This window comes from Petaurus breviceps, unplaced genomic scaffold, assembly GCF_028583685.1.
Source record: "Petaurus breviceps papuanus isolate PSGF00001 unplaced genomic scaffold, PetGlider_PUasm1.0 185, whole genome shotgun sequence".
NCBI lineage: Eukaryota > Metazoa > Chordata > Mammalia > Diprotodontia > Petauridae > Petaurus > Petaurus breviceps.
In genome coordinates this window covers 1,058,320-1,085,583 of record NW_027185797.1, presented here as the reverse complement: position 1 = coordinate 1,085,583, position 27,264 = coordinate 1,058,320, and the positions used below count along the sequence as shown (strand labels likewise).

General features: G+C 39.5%; 1 protein-coding gene across 14 annotated transcripts in view; it reads left to right on the top strand.

The window, feature by feature from the left end:
* TRAK1 (trafficking kinesin protein 1) overlaps nt 1-27,264 on the top strand; it is a 148,909-nt gene that overhangs the window by 64,239 nt on the left and 57,406 nt on the right. For 8 of the 14 annotated variants that reach the window (XM_069088320.1, XM_069088319.1, XM_069088318.1 and 5 more), the window contains one exon: nt 24,858-24,934. In XM_069088320.1, coding sequence (XP_068944421.1) covers nt 24,884-24,934 — 51 coding nt within the window. In that variant the 5' untranslated portion in view covers nt 24,858-24,883. Of the gene's footprint in view, nt 1-7,699; nt 8,287-14,586; nt 14,727-24,857; nt 24,935-27,264 lie in introns of those variants that run through there. The other 6 variants (XM_069088310.1, XM_069088314.1, XM_069088315.1 and 3 more) reach the window with 6 other exon arrangements.

The following is a 27,264-nucleotide window of genomic DNA, read 5'->3' as shown; positions in this document are numbered from 1 at the left end:
TGCTACTCCTTTGATGTCTCCTGGGTCTGATTTTTATAAAAGTACAGGAAAAAAATATTTCATAGCACTTGTTCCCTGAAATGAACAAAGGACCTGGGTAAAGCCATCCAATTTCACAGAACTGTTTTAAAGTAACTCATTAGCTAGTCATTGCCCATTCTGTTCTGATGCAAATTCATATATTTGTAAAGTATATACATGTTTTGCATATGCCTTTAACCCAGAAAGTTGCCAAGCAGGATGCAAAATAGCAGCTTGGTCACCATTACTCCTTCTCTCCCTGGTTTTTCATTGAAGGACATTTGAATCCATATGGTTTAGATCCTGAAAGGCTTAAGGTGTGTAGAAGAATTCCTTTTTTCCCCAATCTGTCCTCCCCCATCCCCTTGAAGACAGCTTGATTTTTGTCTCTTCATCTGGCACATAGTAGGCACTTAATAAATGCTTGTTAATTTGATTATCCTAGATCATTCTGTTCTCCATAGTTTGGTAAGGGGGATATTTTTAGGAACTTGAATGCTTAGGAACACCTATTGATGCTTTCTCTTCCCTGTCCTGTACCCTTTGAATAATTAATGAGCAAAACTTCTGGTGAATTCCCCTAGCTGAGAGCAAAGGCAAGTTCAACTTTATTTTGAAAAGACCTTTGTGGTCAAGTAGAAACGATTGTGTATTTTTCACAAAAGAGGCAGACTCTTCTTGTTTAGCTTGGTTTATTGACTTATGATTAGTTTCTAGAGCAAATATCTTAAGTGCCCTGAGGTAGGAATAGGAATGTAGGAGTGTCATTTAAGTATTTCACTTGAAATGTTGACAGTGAGAGAGTTGTTAGCACCCTAAAAAAATGGTAGGCAATGTTAAATTTTCTCCAGTAACTTGGTGGAATCTTCATTTTTTTTTTATTTTTAAAGAATATTGCTATTTTGTCTAAAGGTTCTCTTTTCTCCTCTCAAGTTTTAGCAGGTTTTTTTTAATAGTTGCCACTCCCACCCCTCAAGAAAAATAAAAGAATAAATACAACATATGAATAGAGAAAAAAAACCCAAGATATTTGGAGTTGTACTAAAGGAATCGATTTGAGACCTGGAAAAAAATCTAGTGCTTTTAAAAGTGGTTTTCTTTAGGCATTTTAGAAGCTTGGTGGAGTGGATATCTTGTTGAGAGCCTGTAATTAAAATGATTTTATGGCTAGCATGCAGGCTCTGATGCTTATTGCCTTTGTGACCTTGGGCAAACCTCAGTTTCCCCATCAATATAATGAGGGATTTGGACTTGATCCCCAGCTCAGTGTTTGCTCCTTTCTTAAAGGGTAGGAATGGGTCTCTCTTCCTAGAGTTGATTTGTATAAACATTGTATCCCTAGTGTGAACTTATACTTGGCTCCATGCAACTGAACTGGTGGGTTGTGGATGGATTTGGATTTTTATGAAAGAAGCCTGCAAAAGTATAGGTGTAGGTTTGGGGGTGGGGAGAATCTATTTCAAAACACATTGTCTGAAACCAGAAAATGATCTGTGTGAAGTCATACATTTATAGACACATCAATGCAATACATTGACTAGTTTACCCATTCTAGTCTGGGATAAGTTGTTAGCATGTCTGTGAAAAAATCCAAGTTAACTCTGGATTCTTAAGTTGCCTCAAGTTTCCTTGAGAGATGGGTCTTTTGTCATTTTCAGAGACTGATTTAATTTCACATATATAAGTTTTAAACATACCTGGTACCTTTTCGATCAGTCACTGTAGAAACAGATTATAAAGGTTGTTCTTTCTCATATTTTGTTCAGATATAAAATAGTCTGAGATACAGAAAATAAAAAAAATACTTAGGAGATTTTGAATACTTTGAAGTTACTATTTTTAAAAATAAGTTTTATGGATTTTTTTTTGCATCAATATAGTTTCTCCCAGTAATCCTCTTTCCCTAACCATCCCTTATAACAAGTGATATTTTTTCAAAGAAAAAAAAAAGAGGGAAAAAATCCACATAATTGATTAACACATTGAAAAAATCTGAAAGTATGTGTCATGTATTTAGGGGTGGGATGGTCTTTTTGTTCCTTTGAGTCAACTTTGCATGCTTTGAAAGAATGCTTTGAGTGGCTTAAGAGTGCTGCAAATATGTATTTGGTGATACAATTCCCTTTGTAAATTAGATTTGAGATTTGACTCTTCTTGTTTTACTAGAAGGAATATGGAAAAAGAGACAGCTTTTCCTATGAACCACCATGACACCAACAATTCCTGGCCCCCAGATCAGAGGCCCCTAAACAATATGGGCTTCTTGCTAGGTTTTTAGTCTGGTATGTCAGTGTTCAGTAGACTGCGATCTCCTCAACTGGTTTGGTTTTTTCGTTGTTGTTGCCATTTTTATTTTAATTATTGGTCTTTCTTTGTATCCCCAGAAATTGGCACAGTACCCATCACGTTGTACGTGATTAGTAAATGCTTCTTGACTTGATTTAGTAAATACTAAAGGATGAGAAGTTGGGTAGTATGGTCATCTTGTACTCCTAATAATTTTGGTTATGAACATTTGATGCCGCAGGTACCAGTCTCAGAGTTCATAAGGTAAATGCATCCTACTTTGCTCCTTTGTTTCAAACCCATTTCAGATGGCAACTAAACAGTGTAAACAGTGCAACACCCCTGCAATTGTTATTGTGACAACTTGCCAGACAGGTGTGTAGCCTTAGCATAGGGGTAACTGTTAAACTGAGGGACAGCTACATGGACCAGTGGGTGGAGTGTTGGGCCTGAAGTTGGGAAGATCATCTTCCTGAGCTCAAATCTGGCCTCAGACACTGACTAGCTGTGTGATCCTGGGCAAGTCACGTAACCCTACTTGCCTCAGTTTCCTCATCTGTGAAAATGAACTGGAGAAGGAAATGGTAAACATTCCAGTATCTTTGCAAAGAAAACCTCAAATGGGATCATGAAGAGTTGGACATGACTGAAGACTGAACAGCAACGATTGTTAAACTGCAGTGGCTTTTTATAAATTAATGTTTTATAGCTTTACATACAATTTAGTGTGAAGATGACATGAAAATCCATTTTTGGGGGGATATCCATTGCTGGGTTTTTCTGCCATCATTTTACTTTATTACTAACCACCATCAGTAACAAATAGAGCAGAGAACTATTTGTAATGAACTCTGAGTGAGATGAGATGAGTCCTCTTGGGTCCAGAACCAAGGCTGTTTTGGATACTCCCCTTTGCTTCCTAGGATCACAGAATATAGACTTATAGGATCTTAGAGCCTAACCCCCTCATTTTACAGAAATTCTTGTTTCTATCTTCAGAACCTAGAAAGTGTCAATATTCATAGACTTGGTTTTTTTTCTTTGTTTTTTTTCTATACTCCAAGTCAAATCAACAAGCATTTATTAAGTACTTACTATTTGTTGGGCACTGGACTAAGTAAGGCAAACATAATCATGCCCTTCTCTCAAACAGATTACAGACCAAGGGGGAGAAAACTTGACAAAAAAACCCTTCCGTATGGTCTTCCTTGGTCCTCCATGGCATCCTTTTGCTAAGTGGATCCATGCTCTTACTGGCCTAGGGACTTTTCCTTCTGGTGTGCAGTAAAGCTGGTCCAGGTCTCCTACCATGTGCAGGATCTTCTCCAAAGCTTCTGTAGATCTCAAGGAGAGCCTCAGTGGAGATATTCTTCCTTCTGGTTTGCATGTAAGCTCCTTGAGAGTGCAGTTTTGTGTTTGTATTGTTAGCACCTCGCCCAGTGCTCTGGTCATTGTGTCGATTTAAGGAAAGTGCTTGCTGAAGCAGAGCTTTTCTTATTAAGGACCCAGAAGGCACCTTTAAGAGCTATAGTATCTGGGCTTGTTAGGAACATCAGGTGCTCCCACACCACAGGTATGTGGGGGTACCAGAGAATAAGAGGATACTGGTTGACTGATTGGCTACCAGATATTTAAGCATGTAACTTACTTACAGCGGTCCTGGGGCTCATCTCAGCTTCCTTTTCTATCCCAATTTAAATAATCAGCCTCCAAGTTGGAATGTTTTATGAATATATTTCCTGGCCCACTTATCTTACCAAAGTGGCTTCTTTTCACCCATGCATAACTTGAAATAGCCATACTTAAGTTTTTTTAGTTGTGACCCTTTTTTGGTTTTTGTTAGTTTGGGGATATATTTGCTGAAAGTACTTTATGCCATATTTCTATCATTAAAAATAACATGAATAAAAACTAAATTGGGTTTGAGAATTACTTCAAAAGTCTAAAAATAGCAGGATATCAAAATAAGGGGTTGGTGTCAGTTGATTTTAAGAGACAGACTTGGGCAATATAAGGAGATAGAGTTGTATGTACATGTCCTAAAGCATTCTATATTAAACATTTAACGATAACAACAATAAAATGCTTCAAAGTTTGTGGGGTGCTTTTATGTGTATTATCTCATTGAAGCTCCACAGTAATCATGTCAGATATCTACTACAGGTATTGTACACCATTTTACAGGTGAAGAAACAGAGAATGAGATAAGTGACTTGCCTGTAGTCACCAAATAAGTGTCAGAGATGGAGTGTGATTCTAGCATTCTGTTTACTATGCCACAATTCAATTTGTCAAGTTTAAGGAATGAACTCTGAAAGGCGAAAGTTGTCATTAAATACGTAGATTGGGTTGGTCATCATTAGTCAAGGGTAGCCTGAAATTATTTTGAAAGGAGAATGTTAACAAAGTGGTTGTGAATGCAGCAACATTTTAAAAGGCATTTTTGTGTTTATCCTTTGTTCTCAAAGAGGACCATGACATCAGGGAAATGATGACATGACTTGCAGTTGACTTTGATGTGAGTGAGGAAGAGCTATGCAAGGTCACCAGCCTCACTTTCTCCTCCAGAGCCGGTCTGGGTCCATTGGCCAAATATTTATCTGGATGACTGGAGATGACCCAGGATGCAATCCTTTTAGGCTAATGCCTTTTCAGGTTCTCACTTTGAGTGAGGCAACACCCATTCAGGGAATAGGCCTCTTTAAGAAGTGAGTCAAGGGATGACCCTGTTTGTGTTTGACATTTTTAGCTGGATGACAGATATTCAGATTTTTTTGATAAGTATATTTGCAGAATTGGTTCATGCCATTGTACAGAATAGGTATCAACAAATATTTGTGGAGTGGATGAGTTCTACAGAGATTCTTAGGCTCTGAGAATTAGAGCTCGAATGTTAGCTAGAGACCAGCCCTCTCATTTAACAGTTGGGGAAACTGTGACCCAGAATAAGTGACTCATCCAAGGTCATAGATGCCATAAGGAGCAGATACAAGTTTGGAAACCAAGGCCTCTACTGAAGATTTAGCAGCCTTTCCCCATGACACCCTGAGACGGAATGATTTACTTTCCATTTTTGTTCATGTTTAAACATTCAGCTAATTTAATGATGATGATGATTGATGATAGCTAAAATTTATATAACACTGTGGGCCAGGCACCATGCTTTACTATTATTATTTGATCCTGACAACATGTCTGGTAGTTAGGTGCCATTATTATCACCCCCATTGTATAGATGGAGAAACTGAGGCAAGAACAGGTTAGAAAATTTGCACAGGCTCACACAGCTAGTGAGTGTCTGGGTTTGGATTGGATTTAGGGTCTTCCTGACTCCAGGTTCAGTGGATTCACTGGGTCACCTAGATGCTTGAATTTAAAGCTGATGGTAGGTGTGCATGATATTAATCGAGCCCGTTAAAAACTGCATTTTGCTGTTATTCCCACCCCCAGTTAATAGGAGGAATCAATGAATTTTTGTTAGAAAAGACAATAGTAACTAATAATAGGGGCAGCTAGGTGGTGTAGTGGATAAAGAGCCTGGCCTGGAGTCGGGAAGACTCATCTCCCTGAGCTCAAATCTGGCCCTAGATACGAGTACTAGCTGTGTGACCCTGGGCAAGTCACTTAATCCTGTTTGTCTCAGTTTCCTCATCTGTAAAAGTGAGCTGGAGAAGGAAATGGCAAACCACTCTAGAATCTTTGTCAAGAAAACCCCAAATGGGGGTCATGAAAAGTCAGACACGACTAAAAATGACAGAATAACACCACCACCTTATTATTACTTTTCTTTTTAAATTATATGGAACTTTTTTTTACTATTATAGATGAGTTCCTTCATATAGTCTACACAGGGCACATATGTGCAAGAATATAGATTTCTTGCCTCAGTTTTGTTTGTAAATTTGGAGAAAGATTTAAATTTAATTTGTTAACAGTGCTTTTGAAAGCTTTGCATCTCAGTTTCTTAAAAGAAGTTTTATTGACCACTTTTTTTTTAAACATCACTATCAATTGCAAATAACTCCCTCCACCACTCCATTAAAATCTTGCCTTGTGACATATAACCACAGTCCAGGGAAGCACCCTGGGCCCTGCCTGTCAGTGTATATTTCATCTGTACCTGTAGCCCACCACCTGTCTTCCAAGAGGCAGGAGTTGGGCTTCACTCTTTGTCCTGTGACGCTGTAATTAATCACTGTATTCACTGGAAATTCTGAAAACTTTTGGTGTGTTTTCCCCCCATTTACAGTATTGGTACAATATCTTCTTTTTTACTCTTTTAATTTTCATCAAACCTTTTTTAAGCTCTATCCCTTGAAATAAAAAAGACTTTTATTTAATGTATCACTTTGACATTTCTGAGGCTCTTTCTCTGTAACAATTGTGGAGTACAATTGTTTTCCATTTCTAGAATGAATTGGATGCTTTGAATGATGTTTTTTAAGTTTCAGGTTCTTACTCTTCCATTGAGGTCAGCCTTGCCAATTAAACAGACTCAGTGTGGTCTTATGGCAGTTTCCATAGAGCTAGCTAGCTATACTGTCCTTTTCTCTGTGGTCATTTATTTCTTCTGCCTTCTGTGGAATCCTCCCTCTTGGTCACCTGCTAGGATTCCAGCAGTCTGCAAGCCTTTAGTAACCCTGAATTCGCTCCTTCGAGAAAGGCAAGGTAATTCCCTAATGTAATGTAATGTAGGTGCAGAGAGCTCTGGTAGGATTTGCTCTGGAGGATTGCTGAGAAGCAATTCGAAGCTTCTTTCCACAAAACCCAAAGCTAAGGATGTTTTTCAGACCATTTCAGGAAAGCGTTTGCTCTTCTCATTGTTAGAAGGGAAACAGCCAGATGGGAAACATGGTTATTATCTGAAGTGGATGTACAGGAAAACTATGGCTTTCTTTCTTTGTTCAGAATCAGCACATGTTGGTCCCCTCTTTTACTTTTCTTCAGTCATGGAATGAGCAGCTCTGCCTTGTTAACCTAACCATAGCATTCTTTAACTGCAGTATTTCTTAGACTACAGAGTTACCCCGAGAGTTGGCTCTGGGGGGAATATAGAATGCAGAGAAAACTGCCAAGTGCTCTTGGCAAAGAGGGGCAGGTATGCAAATGGGACTTAGATCTTTATTGCATACGTGTTTTTACTGGAAGTAAAATTAAAGATTTCCTTCTGCATTTTATCATGCAACTGGAATCGAAGTTTTGGAAAGGTGTGTGTGTGTGTGTGTGTGTGTGTGTGTGTGTGTGTGTCGTCAGCACACCCATAGGAAACCTGTCACCGAGGAAGTTAGGCAATCATTTACCAAGGTGACTTGCCTACAGATTCCCCGCCTCTAAACAGGTGTAGCTGTTTAAGTATCGGTCTGCATTTCCCTATGCAGTTGCTATGAAACTTGGAGGAAGCTACCATTATCCAGGCTTCCAGAGGGGAGGGAGGTTGTGGGAGAAGAACATAAGGGGCAAAAAGCTTCAAAATTGACAGTCTCCTCTCCTAGCCTAGCATTTTGGAAGCTTGTTTAGAATAAGCCCCAAACCGCGGGCGCTTCTGCGCAGTAGGAGGTCAGGCATGTTTTTGGAGAGTGATGGCTATTTGCCAATTTCCCTTCCTCTCCCCATCCGGAACCCTATCCTCCCAGGCAGTCTGAGATTCCCTTTTAGGCTAGGGAGATGTGGGGCCCAATAATATAGCCCTTTGCTCAGATAAGTCACCCAAGATGTTGGCAAGGCATGGTCGCTGCCCAGGAGAGTTTCCAGGCTGCTGGGAGTGTGCTCAGGTCACTGTACAGATGGCACATTCGCGGAGGTGGCTGGGAGGTATCCCAGTGCCAAAGGCTTAGGACCATGATCCCACGGTAGCAATGTCATTGAAAGAATTGGGAAATGAAGAGGAAGAGTGTTTTGAGTATGACTGTGACAATGAGCCGAATAAGCCTGCCGGGGTTAATCGGGTTAAGCGTGACAGCCTGGACCTCTTGGAAGAGGGTAAATGTGTTACTTTGTTTTAAACTTCTTCAGCTCTTTCCTTTCCCAAGCCTGATGGGCTTGAGCGCTAGCCCATCCTTCTTAAGCCCTTGCTGCCTCAAATTCATTTCTTGTGTCTTAACAATGTATATTGGATTGATTAGGGGCAGTAATGCTTTTGTTATTTTGAAAATTAAATTTTATCTTCTAGGTTTTTTTTTTTTGGAGTGGGTGGAAAAAATACGGATCAGAGTAAAAATACAAGTTTTTTTTTTCCTTTCTCTACTTGGCCTTAGGGGGCTTTTACTTATAACAGGGGTTCTTAATCTGTCTGTGAAACAGTCTGTGAACTTTTAAAATATTTTGATAACTATATTTCAGTGTAATTGGTTTTCTTTGTAATCTGTCATTTTTTAAATGCATTATTCTGAGAAGCGGTCCATAGGCTTGCCCAGACTACCAAAGAGGTCCATGACATAAGCAAGGTTAAGTACTCAATTACAGTCTTGAAACAGGGACTTTCTGATTAAATTAGGATTTGTAATGTAGATATTATAGAATTCTTTGGGTAGAATGGGAGCTCCAGGAAAATCAATACAGGCTTGAACACTTAAGTATTCCCAGCCCATGGTTCCTGTACTTAACAATTGATTATTGATTGCTTTGGTTGCTAGAATTTCTTTTGTTTCCTGTTCAAAGGAATAAATATTAGTTTTTCAAAATCCAGATTTATGGGTGGTATATTTTCAGATATAAACATTATTTTTATTTGAAAAGATAGTAATAATTGGTCATGTACTAAGTGTGGTCATATAAAACAAGGAAGATGACAAGAGAAACCTAGCCAGAGAACTGGATGTGGGCTTGAATAAAGTCTGGCTCATTTAAATTGATGGAGAATTGAGCCTATTATATGTACAAAGATGAGAGAAGACACCCATAAGGCAAACTTGAAATTAAACATGGATGATGAAGACTTAGTTTGCTCTGAGATTGGAAATGATTGACTTAAAAGACCTTGCAGAATTATGACCGGTTCAGATTTGTTTCCTAAAACAAGTAACAAGATAATGTTGACAGATTATTATTTAACTGATTCTAGCCATATGATACCCTTCCCTCTAAATTTGCGCACTTTGCACCCATCTCTCCAAATAAAATGATTTTAAAATAAGATTTTCATATGCAGCCCTGAGTATGAAAAACAGGATTTTCATATGCAATTATGCACATGAAAAGTAAGATTTTATATATAGTTATCTACATGAAAAAATAAAGTATGGACAAGGACTGGGTTTTTTGGTTAATTTGTTTATTTTTGCTCTACTTTGAGGTCCTAATAAGTAGGTGCTTAGTAAATATGTCCTGATTGATTGTTGTTGTTTGATTGAATTTAATGTACATACATTGTAAAAGTGAAATTATTCCTTAGGATTTTGGGGGGGGGAGGGAAGTAGGGCTCAGTTTTCTTTAAGGCTTTCATTTTCTTTGGAATTCAATTTCCTCTCAGTCTTTTAAGTTCCCCCACCCCCTCTCCCACTCTATTTAGTGACATTTCCCTTATCTGTAAGTCCCTCAGGACTTTATCTTGTGTTGGGCTGAAGGAGAATTGAGTTTTCCTGGGGGATGGGATCTGAGAGTTCTTTAAACTGGAAGGACCGGTATCTCCTTCATTCTTGTTGTTCAAACTGGGTTCCACCTCTACTCTCTGATGAACTTCCCCCAGTAAGTACCATTAGCTGTTAGATCCCAAGCTTCCTGAGAGCAGGGAAATCTTTCGGACTTGTCTTTGTCTCCCAGTGCCTTGCACAGAGTAGGCACCTAAAAATGCTTGATGAATTGCATTGAATCATAGATAGTTCCTTTTGATCATGTCTGGCATCTTGGGTTGTATCATGGTTGGGAAAATCCTTTGTGTTTTCTTTGCTAGTTGTTAGTGATACCACCAAATTTAAAAATCTGATAGTGATTCAAAAGGAACTTAATTTGATGCCTAGAAAGGTGCTAGGGATGCTGGTGGCAACATCAAAGTTGAAAAGGCCAACTTGTGATTAAGAATTAGAGTTTTCTAATAGGAATATATTTTTCTCAGAAAACAAAGTGTGATGGGTGCCTCTTTCAATCACAGAGAGATTACATAGACCAATAAAACTAAAACCATTTCAAATGGTCTCTAGACTGAGACTAAGGTTTAAAATTATTTTATATATATTTTTAATATCACCTGCATTTTATACTATTTCCATCTTTCTCCTTCCCAGAGAGTCATGCCTTATAACAAAAAATGAAAAGAATAAAAAATAGTTCAGCAAAACTAATCAAGACATTGACAAATTCTGAACCTCTCAGTGTAGTTTTGCTTACTCATAGTTCCTCCCTACTACTGGAAAGCAAGGATAAGTGAATTCCCATCTCTTTGAGCCAAGTTTAATTATTATAACTTACAAGCATTTAGTTTCAGTTGGTTCTTGTTTCACTTCTCCATTTACATTGTTGTAATAGGCTTGTATTTGGTTTTCCTGTTTCTGCTTGATTTACTTTTCATCAAGTTATAGAAGTCTTTCCACATTTCTCTGCATTCATTGTAATAATAGTTTCTTTAAAAAAAAATTTAACCTGAATTCAACACCAACTAAAACCAGAATTTCCATATAAAAATTGAACAAAGAGGATTATACAAGAAACTGAATTCTCTTACATATAGTTTGAATTTTATTTTTAGCATGATAAAATTCAACTTGGAACTTTCAGAGCTGTCCTGCTTGTCTCTTCCCTTGTCCTCTCTTCTAAGCATTTAAAAAAAGTTCTGGGGAGGCTAGGTAGTGTAGTGAGTAGAGTGCCAGCCCCAGAGTCAGGAGGACCTGAGTTTGGACACTTAACACACACACACACACACACACACACACACACACACACACACACACACACACACACACACACACACACACACACACCCTAGCCATGTGACTTTGGGCAAGTTACTTAACCCCAATTGCCCTCCAAAAAGCAAAAACAAAAACAAAAAAGTTCTTCAATGACCCCCTTATTTTTCTTTTTTGGTCAATTTTATCACTGGCCCCCTCAACTCCTGCTCCAATTGGAGGAAGTGACAAAAACAAAATCCTTGTTACAAATATGCTCGTCAAGCAAAACAAATTCCTGTAATGACTTTGTCTGAAATATGTCTCATTCTGTACCTGAGACGGTGAGTAACAGGCATTGTCATATGCCCTCTAGTATCATGGTCCTGGTTGGTCATTCCATGGATCAGTTCTTGATTACATAATACAGTTATCAGACATTATTATGCTTACCTCGAGTCATCATTTATTATAACACAATAATACACCGTTAGACTCATGGACCTGAAATGGTTTAATTATTCCCTAATCTCTCAGGTATATGCTATCACAAAAATAGTGCTACTATAAATAATCTTGGTATATGCATCTTTTTGGTTTTATATGTTCTTATATGGCTTATATAGTTTATTACTATCCTATTTGGGATTATGAGTAGAAGAGACATCCCTGCATTTTAGTCACTTTTTTCCTCAGAATGACCAGTTGCTTTCCAGAATGAATGATTCAACTCATCACTTCACCAGGAAAGCATTAGTATGCTTTATACAGTCCAGACAGGGGCATTTACTTTTTGGGCAGTGAGTGTATGTAGGTGAGAGCCTGGATTGTTGGCTTACCCCTTTCCCCAGTGTAAAAGCAAACAGCCTTTTGCCTTGTTCTACTCAGGGAGGCCTGGCAGCATCTAGAAAGGAGTAACTAAGAACATTTGCATGAGAAAGGTCTGAGAGAGATTTTGTAACTATTAGCATGTTTTCCAACATATCTCAGATTCCAAATTTTCTCCAGGCAAAACTTAATGAACCATAATTTTTGTGATTTTTCTCACCTGTGTGTGTTCTCTGCTGCTACAAAATAGTTGGGAAACCATTTGTTGAATGGCCAGCTCGTGGCATTCAGGATGGCTATCAACATAGAAAGTTTTGCCAGGAACATGTATTGTGGATATTGGAGTTTGGTGTCTCAGATCTTACAGCCTGCCTGACATTCATACTAGTGGAGGCCAGAGAATGCTATCTTGGATGAAAGAGACTTTGGCATAATGCATAGGGGCAGCCTTTTGAGTCTTTAGGAGGAAGAGGAGTGGATACTGTGGAAATAGTTTTGGATTCTGTGAGACTGTAGTCAAGTCATGTAGCTTCCTAGGCCCTGGTATGGTCATCTGTAAAATGGGAGGGTTACAATAGATAACCTCTAAAGTCTCTTTCATATTTCAATCTCACATACTAGGTCCCCTCTGACACATTCTAGCTATGTGAACCCTGGCAAAGCGAAAGCTCTTAGTGAATCAGCAGAGGGGATTCCCACCCCAAGAGTTTCCAAGGTAGATGAAATCACATCCCAAACACCCCATATATTTTGTTAATTTTTTTTATAAAATCTACATATAATAGCATGTGTGTTTCTTGGAAAATTCTGAAAATTGTTAGTCTGTTGTCGTCATTTCCCCTCAGCCACATTTAAAGTATGTAAGAAGTGCACCAGTCTTAGAGAAGATACTAGGTGGTGAGTGAATAGTTTGTAGGGCCTGTGGTCAAGAAGACCTGAATTCAAATCCAAACTCAGAGATTTACTAGTTGTGTGGCCCTGGGCAAATCACTTAACCCTTCTTGCTTCAGTTTCCTCATCTGTAAAATGAGCTGGAGAAGGCGAGGGCAAACCTCCCCAGTATCTTTGCCAAGAAAACTGCAAATCAATTCATGAAGAGTCAGACACCATTGAAAAATGGAAGAGTTTTTGATAGTTTTGACAGTTTTTAATGTGAGAGAGTACACTATCCTTTATCTCAAAGAACTTTTCTCACGTTTGGAATGTGGAGTGCTTTAACATCATAAATTATGCTCCAATGAGGATTTTTTAAAAAAACTACTCAGTATAAGGACAGAACCTTGAAAAATCTTTCTGAATTGCCTGGAACCCTGGGTAAGCAGTGCATTGAGTGTCTGTGTCTGAGCACAGGGGGACATTTCTCACGGGACCTTCTGTTGGTTGCAAGCCTGGGGAGTTAAATGAATAACTAAATTCCTAGAGATTGAGAGGAATTTCCCTGACAACTGATTTCCCCCTTATAGCAGTTTAGTGTCTGTGCCAGTGCTATGTTGTATAGTGAAAACGGCCTCAGGTCAGCTTCCATAAGGAGGGGAAGGATGAAGGTTGGTAAAGCCCAGCCACAGAGCCTCTTTAGGAGAGCCTGGATGGAATCCAAGTGTGTTCTCATCATGGAGGGGAGGCAAACCAATGAGCCAGTTGTTGGGCTTACTCATGTAGATTGATTATGGGGGGGGGCAAATCCAGAGGGTTAGGCTGTGAATCACCCCCATTTTGTTCACTGCCCTTTCACAGCACCTTGTTGCTATTGGAATCTCTGCTGACTAAATAGTAATTTGGATGTCAAAGGATATGGGTTTGAATTCTTGCTCTACTCCTTACTGTGGCCTTTTGAGTGTTATTTATCCAGTCTAGGCCATAATTTATCTGTCGAATGTTTAAAGGTCCCTTCTGGTGCTAAAGCTATGATTTATGATATGATGATCCCAGAACTTTCAGGGTGAGTCTCCATGTAGTTTCAAAGATACTGAGTTGCCTTTGCATGCATTCTGCACCCACCCCACTTTTAAGACATTGAATTTCTCTACTGGCAGAATGGGCAGCTAGGTGGTGCAGTAGATAGAACACCAGTGCTGCAAGTCAGTAAGACTCATTTTCATGAGGTCAAATCTAGTCTCAGACACTTACTAGCTGTGTGACCCTGTTTGCCTCAGTTTCCTCATCTGTAAAATAAGCTGGAAAAGGAAATGGCAAACCTCCAGTATCTTATTTTTCTTATTTTTTTGCTTTTTGGAGGGCAATTGCAGTTACGTGACTTGCCCAAGGTCACACAGCTAGTTAAGTGTTAAGTGTCTGAGGCCATATGTGAATTCAGGTCTTCCTGACTCCAGGGATGGGGTTCTTATTCACTGTGCCACTTAGCTGCCCGACCACTCTTAGTATCTCTGCCAAGTGACCCCAAATGGGATCATGAAGAGTCAGATATAATGAAATGACTGAACAACATTTGGCAAAATAGGGCTTTGTTGTGGATTTTTGGTCATTTTTTTTATTCTGAGTTCTATATTTAATTCTAAGTAATGATCTTTTTTAACCTTTACTTACTAAACATGTTGTGTCCCTGGTTCTTGGTGCTAAATAAATGCTTGTTGATTGATTGTGCCCCTCCCTCTCAAAACCCTCTCCCCTAGGTCTATACACCTTTGGTCTCTGCCTCCCTGAAGCCTTCATGTTTCTCAGCTTATCAAAGTTGCCCTTGCCATCAGCCGTCTTTCAGATGGGAAAGTAGTCGGCTTCCCAGTGAAGTGTTAATGGCTAATGAAAGCAAAGCAGGTAACACCTGTTTCCTACTCTGAGAGGCTGATCTGCCTCTCCCTTCTAGCACTGAGACATCACTAAACAAATATTGTTGGATCTCCAAGCCCAGACAAATAGGGACTGATAATTCTGTTCAGGAATTTACAGTTTACTAGCCTTCCTTTGAATTATATTTATCATAGTTTCTCAGGAGCTCCTGTTAATCAGAAACCTGTACAGGCCATATACTGCCTTGTTAAAATGGCAATTTTGTCTAGTCCACAGTCCGAGAGAGAGACCCAGACAGGATATCTGTTTCTAGACCTAGGGTTTATAGCAGTGTATTTCATTTTTTAAGATGTGGTTATAAAACACACTATTCTTTATCCCTCCCTCCTCTTCATTTCATCTAGTCACATTGAAATTTGCTCTTTATCAACTATTGGACCTTCCTTTTCTAAGGAAATCTTTATTTATGACTGGGCTGTCCGCCCAATGAACTTGTGACTATGCTAGACACAGCAGAATATTTCTCAGGGTGGCCACTCAGAGGTCTTGATGGGAAGCTGGCCTGGTTTGCCCATTCTCCTCCAGGAGTAAAGGAATATTTAAAAAGGAAAAACTTTGAAGGGCTATTTTTTTGTGTGTGTGTAGGACTCACTCGGGACACAGTAGCTTTTGCTGTGGTCGCTAGTTTAGGATTTCACAGAGGCTTGAGTTGCATGTGTGAACTTCCACTGACAATGTACACTGCAGTTTAGAGTCATAGAGTTGTCTGAAACTCTGGAAGATGAAGGGATTTGACCAGTCACACAGTTGGTATGTGTCAAAGGCAGGATTTGAACATAGAGTATAGTCTGTGTTCAGTGGTCAGAGTAGTCAAAAGGGGTAACATTATAGATGAAGGAAAGTGGGGAAAGAAGTCCATGGGCAGGGTGATAGTTTGGTAGATAGTCTCATATCACCTATCCCCCTTTTTTGGAGGGGGGGGAGAGACAAAACAATTGGGGTCAAGTGACTTGCCCAAGGTCACACAGCTAGTAAATATAAAGTGTCTGAGGTTGGATTTTGAACTCGGATCCTTCTGTCTCTTGGTTCCTTTTCTAATAGGAACAGCAAAATGTTGACCTGAGATCCAGCTATGAACATCATAGCCAGTGTGGGATGGTCTGTTTATTCCCAGGTTCTTGTGGATAGTGAAATGTCCTTGTATTGATGGTCTGGCAAATCTTGATAGAAATTTAAAAAATAAAGTAAACCCTTCCCTCCTGAAAAAAAAAAGTTTCTAAAAGTGCTGCTGACTTAATTATTTTCTAGAAATCTATTGAATGTTTAACAAAGATGGAGGCTGAGGTATTATAGGTGTATTCCAGATTTAAAAAAAACCAAACTGATAGACTTTTTAAAAATGATAAATGATATAAATTATTTTTTTATTCCAGATAGTGAATCTGAGTGTTAGAATCATCACTGCAACCCATTGCCCTTATATGGAAGGAACAGTGGATCAGGAGTTGGAAGAACTGTGAAAGTCACTTTACCATTTTTGGCCTTCGTTTCCCCATTTGCAAAATTGATCTCTTATCCCTTATAATGGCTAATCTCTAGTCCTTTCCAGCTTTAAGTATAGCATATGTTCCTAAAATACATAGCACTGGCTCCTGTCCATGACTTGGGAGTGCTGAGCCAGCAGAAATACAAAACATCAGGAAGGATCTTATTTGTGAAAATATTTGTTAAGACTTAGTAAATATGAAAAAATTTTTTTCAATTATGATTTTTTTTTTAAACCCCAGACTTTAACTGGGCATTATTTGGCGTAGTAGATAGAGCACTGGGTTTGGAATTAGGAAGACTCATCTTTCTGAGTTAAAATGTGCCCTCAGATATTTTCTGGCTGTGTGACTCTGGGTAAGTCACTTAACCCTGTTTGCCTCGGTTTCCTCTTCTGTAAAAATGAGCTAGAGACGAAAATGGTGAACCACTTAAGTATCTCTGCTGAGAAAACCCTAAATGGAGTCACACAGAATAGGACAGGACTGAAACAACTGAATGGCATGTTAAGGCTTAAAGACCAAACATCCACACAGGACAAGGGAGGAGTGATTACCCCATTTTTCAGCATATTCTTCTGCCTACCTTTCTTTTCAAGAGAACTGTTTGTTCAAGTCTGATTGTAACACTTGATTAGGGCTATTACCGTAGCAAAATACTTACTGAGCCTGGTTCCCTAGAGTAAAAAAACAAACCAAAAAAGGCCTTCTTCTCCTTCCTTACCTTTCAGCCTAAGGCGTTTTGGAGCTGTGGAAGGAACTCTGGGCTTGGTTTTCCAATTCTAGTTGAGTCACTTTGTTATCTAGGTAGTGTTATCTAGGGTAACCTTTGGGTCAGAGGATTCTGGCCTCACGTCAGGGCTTCTTAACGTACGTGTGTGTGTGTGTGTGTGTGTGTGTGTGTGTGTGTGTGTGTGTGTGTGATGGACCCCATTTGTCCCTATGGGAAAGCCAAGAACATTTGTTTGAAAATAATCTTTAAAAATGTTAAATTTCTTTTTTTGTTGTTCATTTGTTTCATTTGTGTCCATTTTTTTGTGACTCCATTTGGGGTTTCCTTGGCAGAGATACTGGAGTGGTTTGCTGTTTCTTTCTGTGGCTAATTTTACAGATGAGTAAACTGAGGCAAGCAGGGTTAAATGACTTTTCCAGGGACAAACAGCTAGTAAGTATCTGAGGCCACATTTGAACTCACGTTTTCCTAACTCCAGGCCTGGTGCTTCATCCACTTAGTGATCAGTAAAAATTAAAAAATGTAATTTCTTCCTCCACATCCAAGTTCACAGATCTTTGAAATCTGTCTGTGGATCCCTTGGTGGTTTATGGACCCCTGCCTTACAGCTAGAGCAAACATAGAGTTAGTTTATCTAGACCAACCCCTTCATTTTACAGATCAGGAAATGGAGGTCCAGTGAGATGAATGCCTTACCTAAGGTAGCACAGGTGGGAAATCTTCAGAAGTGACTGGACCAGGGTTTAAGTCTAAGTTCTGATCTAAACTTAGCACACTTACTTACTTACCTTCCTTTACTTGAGCCTGGCTTCCTTACTGATACCTCATCTCCCAGCTGTGGGCATCTTTACTGGCTCTCTGAAACCTGAAATTCTCTCCTTCATCCTCTGCCTCCCAGCTTCCCTGCTTTCCTTCAAATCTCAGCTATAAAATCCCACTTTCTACACGAAACCTTTCCCCATTCCATTTAATGCTAGGCCCTTCTCTCTGTTGATTATCTCCCATTTATCCCATCTATCTTGTACAGCTATTTTCATGGTGTCTCCTCCATCAGGCTGAGCACTTTGAGGGCAGACTATCTTTTGTGGAAAACCCAAATCAATCCATAGCATGTTTGTTGAGTTCTTATGGACTTGTTTGGGATCAGTTAGCATGGTAGTGTCTGAGGTAGAATGTGAGCCCAGTTCTTGAGTTCTACTCTTTTCTCCCTATAATATGCCACTTTTTAAGGTAAAAATTCCCAAGCAGTGGCAATCATTGATGGTTTCACACAGGTTCTAGATCAGGGGTGGTAAATCTGTGTCCTCGAGGCTACTTGTGGCCTTCTAGGTCCTCAAATATGGCCCTTCGACTAAATCCAAGCTTCACAGAACAAGGCCTCTGGTTTCCCACCCCTGGACTCTAGGCCTTGAAAGATGTGCTGAAGTCACATAGGCAGATCAGGGGTAGAGCATTTCTGGAAAGGGAAAAAGTGTAGTTGCCATAATTTTATGGAATGATGACTGTCCTGGTCTAAATTGAATAGAAAGCTCATAGTAGAAAGTCAAGTTGAGTCAAAATGTGGAATTCAGTTTAATTAAACAATTGTTAAGTGGGAATCTTTGAATGTCAATTTAAAGAGTTTGGACTGTATCCTGTAGGAAACTGGCAGTGATTGAAGTCTTTTTTTTAGCAATCGGGGTAAAGTAACTTGCTCAAGGTTACACGGCCAGTTATTATTTCTGGGTGTGGTGCTGAGTATCTGAGCCCAGATTTGATCCAGGTCATCCCGACACTGGAGCCGGTGCTCTTGCTCGCTGAGCCACCTGGCCGTCCCGTGATTGAAGTCTTTTGTGCAGGACAGTGACCGGATCTGTGATGAGCTTGTTGTATAAGATTAATTTGACCATAGCACTGGAGGACAGACAGGATGGGGTAGAGTTTGGTGTTGGAGCAAGTCCATTAGGAAGCGTACAGCAGAATCTCTTCCAGGAATAGGCCTGGTGCCATATTCAATCTGTCCATGTTGGCAGCTTCTCTTCTAGAAACCTGAATCCTTTTTGCATCTCTAGGGCAAGTAGCTGTCCATCCTCCTTCAGACGCCTTAAAGGCATCTGTGGACAAGGGACTTCGAATTTCCTGAGGCAGCCCATCCTCGTTTTGGATAGCTCAAATAGCCAGCAAGGCCATCTGCCCTCACGGAACTTCCATCCATTGGTCCTGCACTCTGCACAGTCTGAAAGAAGGCTTAAAGAACAGGAAAGAGCAGGATAAAAAAAAATCTGTGATCTAATCTGGCAAAATGTGGATGGAGCAGAAAAGAGAAAATAATGGACTGAAGTATTTTTGAAGATTCTTACAACAGAACATGATTTCTCTTGTGTGTGGGTGTGGCTGTGCTTTTTACTCTGTACACAGATAAAGATTGTCTTTTGGTCTCTTCTAACACCATTTTCCTATTTTCACAAGGGACTATTTGTGACTCTGCCTCCTAGACTTGTCTGTCATCAGCTTAAAAAACTTTTGCTTAAGTAGAATTCTTTCCCACTCCCCACCCCCCTTTCTCTCCCACTTTCCTAAATGTTTGCTATTACTCTTCTCACTGAAAAGGAAATGTCTCTGAAGTCACTTTTCTTTTGTTAGTATCTCCTGCTTGAAGTCATGAAGCAAAATTAGCATCTTATCCTTTTTTGAGGTTGCAGTTATTTCTAGAAAAGTGTCATGTTGGAAAGGTGCATTGCATCATGGGCTATGTCCTTCAAAAGCCTCTTCCTGCCATGGTTTATGTACCATTGGCTGGTGCTATAAAACGGGGCACTTAAAAAATGGAACGAGGGGCACGGTTTTAGTGATCCACCCCTGATTCTTTCAGTCAGTCATTCCTTTTTCCAGACGGTCAGTGATATTGATGGGAACAAGAAGGTGCCTCCTCCTTTTTTTCTCCTACAAACCGTATAGAAACATAGACTGGGGGAAAAAAAAACCCTAGAAAATTAATGAGATAATTTCTTTGCCTCCATGTAACACTCCATATACCTATCTGTCTTTTAGATAGATATCTATAGATGGATAGATAGATAAGATTAGATATCTATTTTTGTCTTACTAGAGAAGGGGAATTCACAACTTTATCTGATAATGTAAACACTTTTAGAATGGAACATTTTAAACTAAGTTTAGAGAAAAGTGACTGATTAGAATGTTTTATTGCTCAAATTAATTTTCTAAATGATTTGGACTTAAAACCCTTTGTTCAAAGGGTCTTGATATTCCTACACCAAAAATCATTCAGTCCCGACCCTGATACTCCAGTTATCTGTGCTCTTCCTCCCCAATTCCTTTGTGTGTATCTTTTGTTGTCTTCTCTGTGTACATGTTGTTTCCCCCCCCCCCAAATAGAATTTAAGCTCCTTGAGGGCAGGGAATATTTCATTTTTGTCATTGGATTTTAGCATCTAGTCCAGTGCATGTATATAGAAGATACTTTCAGTTCAGTCATTTTCAGTTGTGTACGACCCTTCATGACTGTATTTGGAGTTTTCTTGGCAAAGATACTGGGGTATGTTGTCATTTCCTTCTCCAGCTGAGGAAACTGAAGCAAGAGGGTTAAGTGACTTGCCCAGGGTCACATAGCTAGTAAGTGTCTGGGGTTGGATTTGAACTCAGGTCTTCCTGACTGACCAAAGATACTTAGTGCTTCTTAATCACAATATAAACTATCATTTTATTTAACTCCTTCCTTCACTAAAGGGACTCAGTAACTATAATACAAATGGGGTACATTTTTCTTAGGGTGCACATTTTGAGTAAGTATTGATCAGGCCTGATAGCTTCTGGATCTTCTGAGAAGATTCAATTATGCTGTGATGACTTGGCCAGTTCACATTTTTCTAGAGTCTGCCATAGTAACAATACCCTCTTCTGAATTTTGAAGACATTTCACTGACTTTCATTATGAAGCGCTCATCTCATTGACTTCTCTTTCATGGTTGAAATAATCAGACTCCTTGGAAATGGTACTGGTCTATGTAGAAATACTTATTTGTAGTATGTAGAATATACTTATAATTATCCCAGGGATTATATTATTGGCTACGTATTAATTACATCACAGCTCTAGAGCCGGAAGCCAGCCCAGAAGTCATCCAGTTCAACCCTCTTTTTTGGCACATGAGGAAACTGAAGCCTTAAAAATTTAAGTGACTTGCCTAGGGTCACACAGGTGGTAAGAGTCAGATGAGGTATTTAAAACTAAGTCTTTTGATTCCACAGCCATGTAACAGACACTGCCAGATGATGGATGGGTAGTGACTTTGTAAAAAGCATAATTTAGTACACATAAAATCAAAATACTATCATGTCGCTTTTTGGGGGGAGCAGCGAGTTAGATTGCTGTCAACACTTAGCACAGTGCCTGGAATACAGCAGGCACTTAGTAAATTCTTTTGGCTTGACCAACTGTCCTGAGATATAAAAACCCTTGCTCTGATTGGCTAACCCTTTGAGAAAAATATAATTACAGATGTTCAGATCTTACTAGGTCACTCTTCAGCTTCTGAAAGATGGCATGTCAAGTGGTTTACTGATGTCAAAAAGCTGCCACTCACCCATTTGCCTCATTTCAGTTGTGGAAACACAAAGCATTACATGGTCTGCCACCAGCAAAAGTGAATGTTCATGAGCCAAACCTTTGCCTGTTACAATGATCAGGGACATTTATTCTTTGCCTGATTATTCTTTAAATCACTAACCCTGAAGCATTCTAGTGTTTCTTGCCATACAGGTTATCCACATTCATAAATTAGTTGATGACTTTGGCCATGCTGACTTTCCGTGGCTCTATATGCCGATAAACTCCCACGATAAGCTTTGTAGAAGTTCCCAAGAAAATAAGGTGTGGTCATCCTTACTCTCTTCCCACACCTCCAAATAAAGGATGGTACTTGGCCTGTCGTTTGTCATGAGATTGTCTTTTCACTAGGAAGAGTTGTAGGTATTCCACTGATGGATGGTCATTTCTGTTTTGGTTTGATCATTAGTTCTTTGAAAGCTAAGTGAATGTGGAAAGTTGGATCCCTGAACTGCGAGTTAAGTGGAGGGAATGCTTGTTAAGATGGGAACCTTTCCTTCTGTTCAACTCCTCTTTATTTTCATAGGACCTGAATTCAAAGGCTCATTGCCACTAACCTATCTTTGTGATTTTAATCACTTCACCTTTCAGAGACTCAGTTTCCTCATTTTCCACATAAGGGGATTAGAGGACCTCCAAAGTCGCTCCTGGTTCTAAAGCTATGATCCTCTTTTTTTTTTTTTTTTAATTTCTTACCTATTTCTTTTTTAGTTAGCATTAAGGTCCTAGACTATGCCAAAAAACAATATTGTTTTACTTATTAATGAATCTTATTTCTCTTGCTGACTTGGATTCATTACACTGACATGATTCATTACATTTCTCACGCATTTATATCTAATAAGGAATCATTGGTCAACAAAATCTTTAGTCTGGACTTGTGATTGAATCTTTGTAAGGAACTTCCAGTATGGAAACTCCCTCTAGCAATGCAGATTGGCAGCTGTCCTGCACCTTGCAGTCTTTGAGTGATGTCTGGGTCACTGACAGCTTAACTGACTAGACCACAGTCACACAGCCAATATGTGTCAAAAATAGGACTTGAACTTAGGTCCCCTTGGTTCCAAGGGTAACTCTACTGTATCACACTACCTAAACAGCCAAAAAAATGGCCTTTATGCATTTGAGCAAATGATGTTCCTTCAGAGAAAGATGTGGGCACATTTTGCCTTCTGTTATTGGGTTAGTTTTAGTTACTGGTAGGGTTGGAATTAACATATGAATAGTAGCATAAACAAGTGGTATATACTAAAAATGGTACTCAGTAGGCTCTTAAATCATGCTTGTTGACTGACTGGGAGTACTAAGAGGTTAACTGATTTGCCCAGCGCTACACTTTCAGGACATGGCAGAGCTGTCTTGAACCTAGTTCTTTCTGACAGTAGCTAGGTGTCTAGCTATTACACCATATTTCTTCTCATTTCATAGCTGAGGAAACCAAAGCTCAAAGAATTAGGTGACTTGGTCAAGGTCACCAACCTTGGTAAATATTTGAGCTGGGCCTAAATCCAGTGTTTGGACCCAAGAATTTCAGTGATGTTCTCACTAATGGAGCTAGCCATGTTCTATCTTGAGTTGTACCAAGGCATAATATGGTTTTATGTGATGAATGTATGGAAGCCTATTCCCAACTAGACTGTGGCATACTTTCATGGAGAGTGCACAGAGAATGACTTTTTAAAGTAATTTGAACTTGATTCCTTTTACACCAAATTAAACACCTCCAACTACCATCAAGAAGACCCATCAACTTATTCTTAATTGAACCTCGTCTGACATTGTGAAATGGGCTGCCTTGGAGCGCTGTGCTGGATGGAGTAGGCCATTTAATCAGCCAAGCTAACTCCCTTAACAGAGTAGTAAGTTTTTAGCAATAAAAATGCCCATGAAAAATGGAGATGTGGAAGATATACAAGCAGCTATTGCTTTTTGCTTCTCTGCTTTCATTTTCCTTCCATTAATTAGAAATCTCCCTGGAGGGTCAGATTTAGAATTGGCTTCAAGGTCACTGTGCCTCCTTCTCCATCAGCTCGCTTTCTCCTGGGTTATTCATTAGGATAATATCTCCACTGACATTTAATAAAATATTTAGAGCCCTATCTCATTTCAGGCCAACATTTTGCAACTAGTAATGCCTTTGACACTGACTTTGTGACATGCTCCAATTCTCAGATGTCCCCCATGAGTGATTAGTGAATTTAGATTATTTAGAGAAGCTAAACTAAGGCTTAAATTCTTCCAGGCTTAGCTGATCAGTGCCTTCTGTGTGCCAGGCATGATGTGATAGGTACTCAGGTTACAAAGGTAAAAATGAAGATAGCCCCTCCCTACAAGGAATTTTCATCTTAGTGGGGGAGATAGGTTTGCATATGTGTGTGTAATGATGTATGTATATGTGAATTCATCAAGAAGATAAGTAGAAGGTAGTTTGGGAGAGATTGGCAAAGGCCTCATGACGAAGGTGATGCTTGTGTCTCAAGAAATTATACCCCAGAAGACCTTGAATCCATTGTTTTCCCAACCTCCCTCTTCTTCCTGTATACTTAAAAAAAAAGGAAATAATTATTTCAATACAAAATAAACCGAAAGCAATGATAAGCATATTTAGCTCTTTACATGGGCAGTTTGTTGAATTTCCTCTCTTTTGGTCAGTTCTTTTTGGAGGGAGGAAAAATGGAGAATACTATTTCATCACTGGCTGCCCCAGCCCTGTTCCTCATAGGAACTTTACTGCCCTCATCCATCCTTTCTGGTCCCCTGCCTCTCCTCTCCTCTCTCTCTCTTTTGCCCCCTACCTCCACCCCCACTTCCCTGCAGTGATTTCCTGACACTTTGAAAACAAAAACAAAAAAATAGCTCATCCTCATTGAAAAAAGTTCAAGTCCCTTGTAGCTGAAAAGTGAAAAATGATGTTGAGTCTTGATGACTTGATTTAAGATAGGTGGCCCTTTGGGTGCGTATACTAATTATGGGGGACAGCTGGTGGTGCAGCTCTGGGCCTGAAATCAGGAAGAACAGCTTCAAGTCTGGCTTCAGCCATTTACTACTTGTATGGACTCTGGGCAGGTCAACTTCTGCCTCAGTTACCTCACCTGTAAAATGGGTTAAAAATAGCACCTACCTTGGGTTGTTGTTGAGGATCCAAGTGCCTGGCATATAGTAGGTGCTAAATAAATGCTTATTCCTTCCCCTTCCCCCCCCCCCCCAATTACTGAAGTCAGTGCCCCAGGTAATAGTTTCATGGTCTTTTTTTGTTTGTTTGTTTGTTTCAGTTTTATGTGCTGAGAGAGTGGGCCAGATGACTAAAACATACAATGATATAGATGCCGTGACACGTCTTCTTGAGGAGGTAAGCTTGTCTAAGGACCTGGGTAGGGGCTGTTTGTAATGAAAACATTATTATTTATGTCAAATTTTGTGTGGGGGGAGGGGAGATTGTTGTTGTTTTTGTGAATGTTTCTTGCCTTTAGTTAAACAATAGAAGTAGAGATCTTCTAGGACACAAATTCCGAGACTTAGAAAAAAAAGTGTCAAATAAAAGGCACATTTTTAACACTATATGTATGTGCGAGTGTTTTTCTCTATGTCTGAGAGGCAAGACATGAGCAGAAGAAGGAAGGTTGAGAGTCAGTAGAAGAGGGAAAGATGAGATTGAGGGTCAGCCAGGAATAATTAGTAATCCTTCCTCATACACACATACACACTCTTAACACTCACCCTCTATGGGCAGCAGTTACTTTCTGAACTGACTTAATGCTTTCCAAGACAAGTTTTGAGAGGCAGCCCCGGTGCACTGGGAAGAACACAAGACTTGCTAAGGGAGAAGACCCGGATTCCTGTCTGCTTGCCAGCTGGGTGGTTATGAACAAGACAGACAAGAGCCTCAGTTTCCTCATTTGGGTGTGATCTGGCACACCTGACTACTTTACAGGGTTTTTGGAGGAAAGTGCTTTGTCAAGTTTATATCACTTTGTGCTTTCCACTCCAGTGGAATTAATCACTTTGTTCAGCTATACCAACTTAAAAGCAACTGCAGGAAACAAAATATAGATTAATAATGTAGCATTTCATATGTTTCTCAGAATTAAAAAAAATACCTCTTCTCCTTTTTCATAGTGTCCTATTTTCTCATTTACATTATAGTTTAATACACAAATAATTCCCTCACCTATTTTTTTTAAAGAAAACAAGTACTAATCATGTTAAATAGTCGTAAGGAAGAGGAAAAATTCCTTTTTCTTTGACTTCTTTCCCTCGTATTTTCTTAAGGAAGGTCAAAGCAGCTTCCCCCCCCCCCAGTAGAATTTAAGATAACTATAGCACAACTTTTCTTAGTGATTTATTTCTCATCAGACTTAGTCCCATCTCCTTCCTCCCCCCTTTTCAAAATTAGATAAAGTTTTTTTTTTTTTTATTATTCACTTAATCTCTGTCAACAGATGTTAGAGGGCTTCCTGCAGCTGAGAGCCCAGACCAAAGCCCACAGCATTCCCCTTGGGAATAGGCACTTTGGTCTGCCCGATGAGCCCTAAGGGGCCTATCTTTGTACTGGTCTTATAAAAAAAAACTCTTCCCTCTCCTTCTGCACTTCTTTTTGCCATTTTTCTTGGGCTGGAGAAATTTTGATTTTTTTTTTCTTCCTGAGGAGCTAGGATGCATACCTTGAACTCATTATCATCAATGGACTGTTTTTATTCCCTAAATTAAAGAGAGAAGACCTTAAGGAACTTCTTCTCAAGGAACTTATATTTTAAGACAAATATATCCATACAGTAGAATGTACTGTACCTCAAAGAGGTTAGGGATTTTATTGTGTTTATATCCCCTGCACTTGACTCATAGTAGGTGACAGGTCTGCCACTAAATGGGGCTAATGGATCCTGGGTAAGCTGGTGAATTATGCTGATGCTATTTCCCCATCAGATCAATCAATTAACATGTCTTTACTAAGGACCCACTAATGGGCCAGTCACTGTGCTGTGTACTGGGGAGACTCATCTACAAAAAGGATGCTTCCCATTTCATCCATTAGAGGAACTGGTGAGACAATCCATATGCATCTACTTGGTATTTTTTGTTAATGTCTCAACCCTGTCATGCCAGATTCCTAGTGGACTAGGGTAGAAATGTTTGATGTGAGGCTGCCTTGAATTTGATCTAGGAGGAATTGGAATTTGACACCTTAGGTAATTCACCACAGGTATTCACCATTAGCCAGCAACGGCCACTTAAATGATGCACAGATTGTTGGTAGGCTAATGGACTGGCCAGAGCTTAAATTCACTTACAGACTCTATTTGGATAGTGTTACGAAGTACAAGATACCTAGAAGTCCAGACTCTGAAAAGCAACATCAGAAACAGATGAAAAAGCATTTCAACCAAGGGCTCTTCGAGATAAGCGACACAGCCAATGATGATACACCTTTGGAGATACGGAGGTGCTTAGGTTGGGTAAGAAAAAGTCATCCAAAGAGAAGTCGTTGCTTCAGATGCCCCCCATTTTTGTGACCAAGGGCAGAGAGTAATGGATTGGTAGACCTTTGTGCCATATAGACTATGGCACTAGAGATGTCAAGAAATTAGCTGAGTTTCTTTGAATGTATAGAAAGATCTAAGAAATAATTTGATTGTGTGTGCTTTGGTGAACCTGTGATTTAATTAATGTGAATACTCTCTG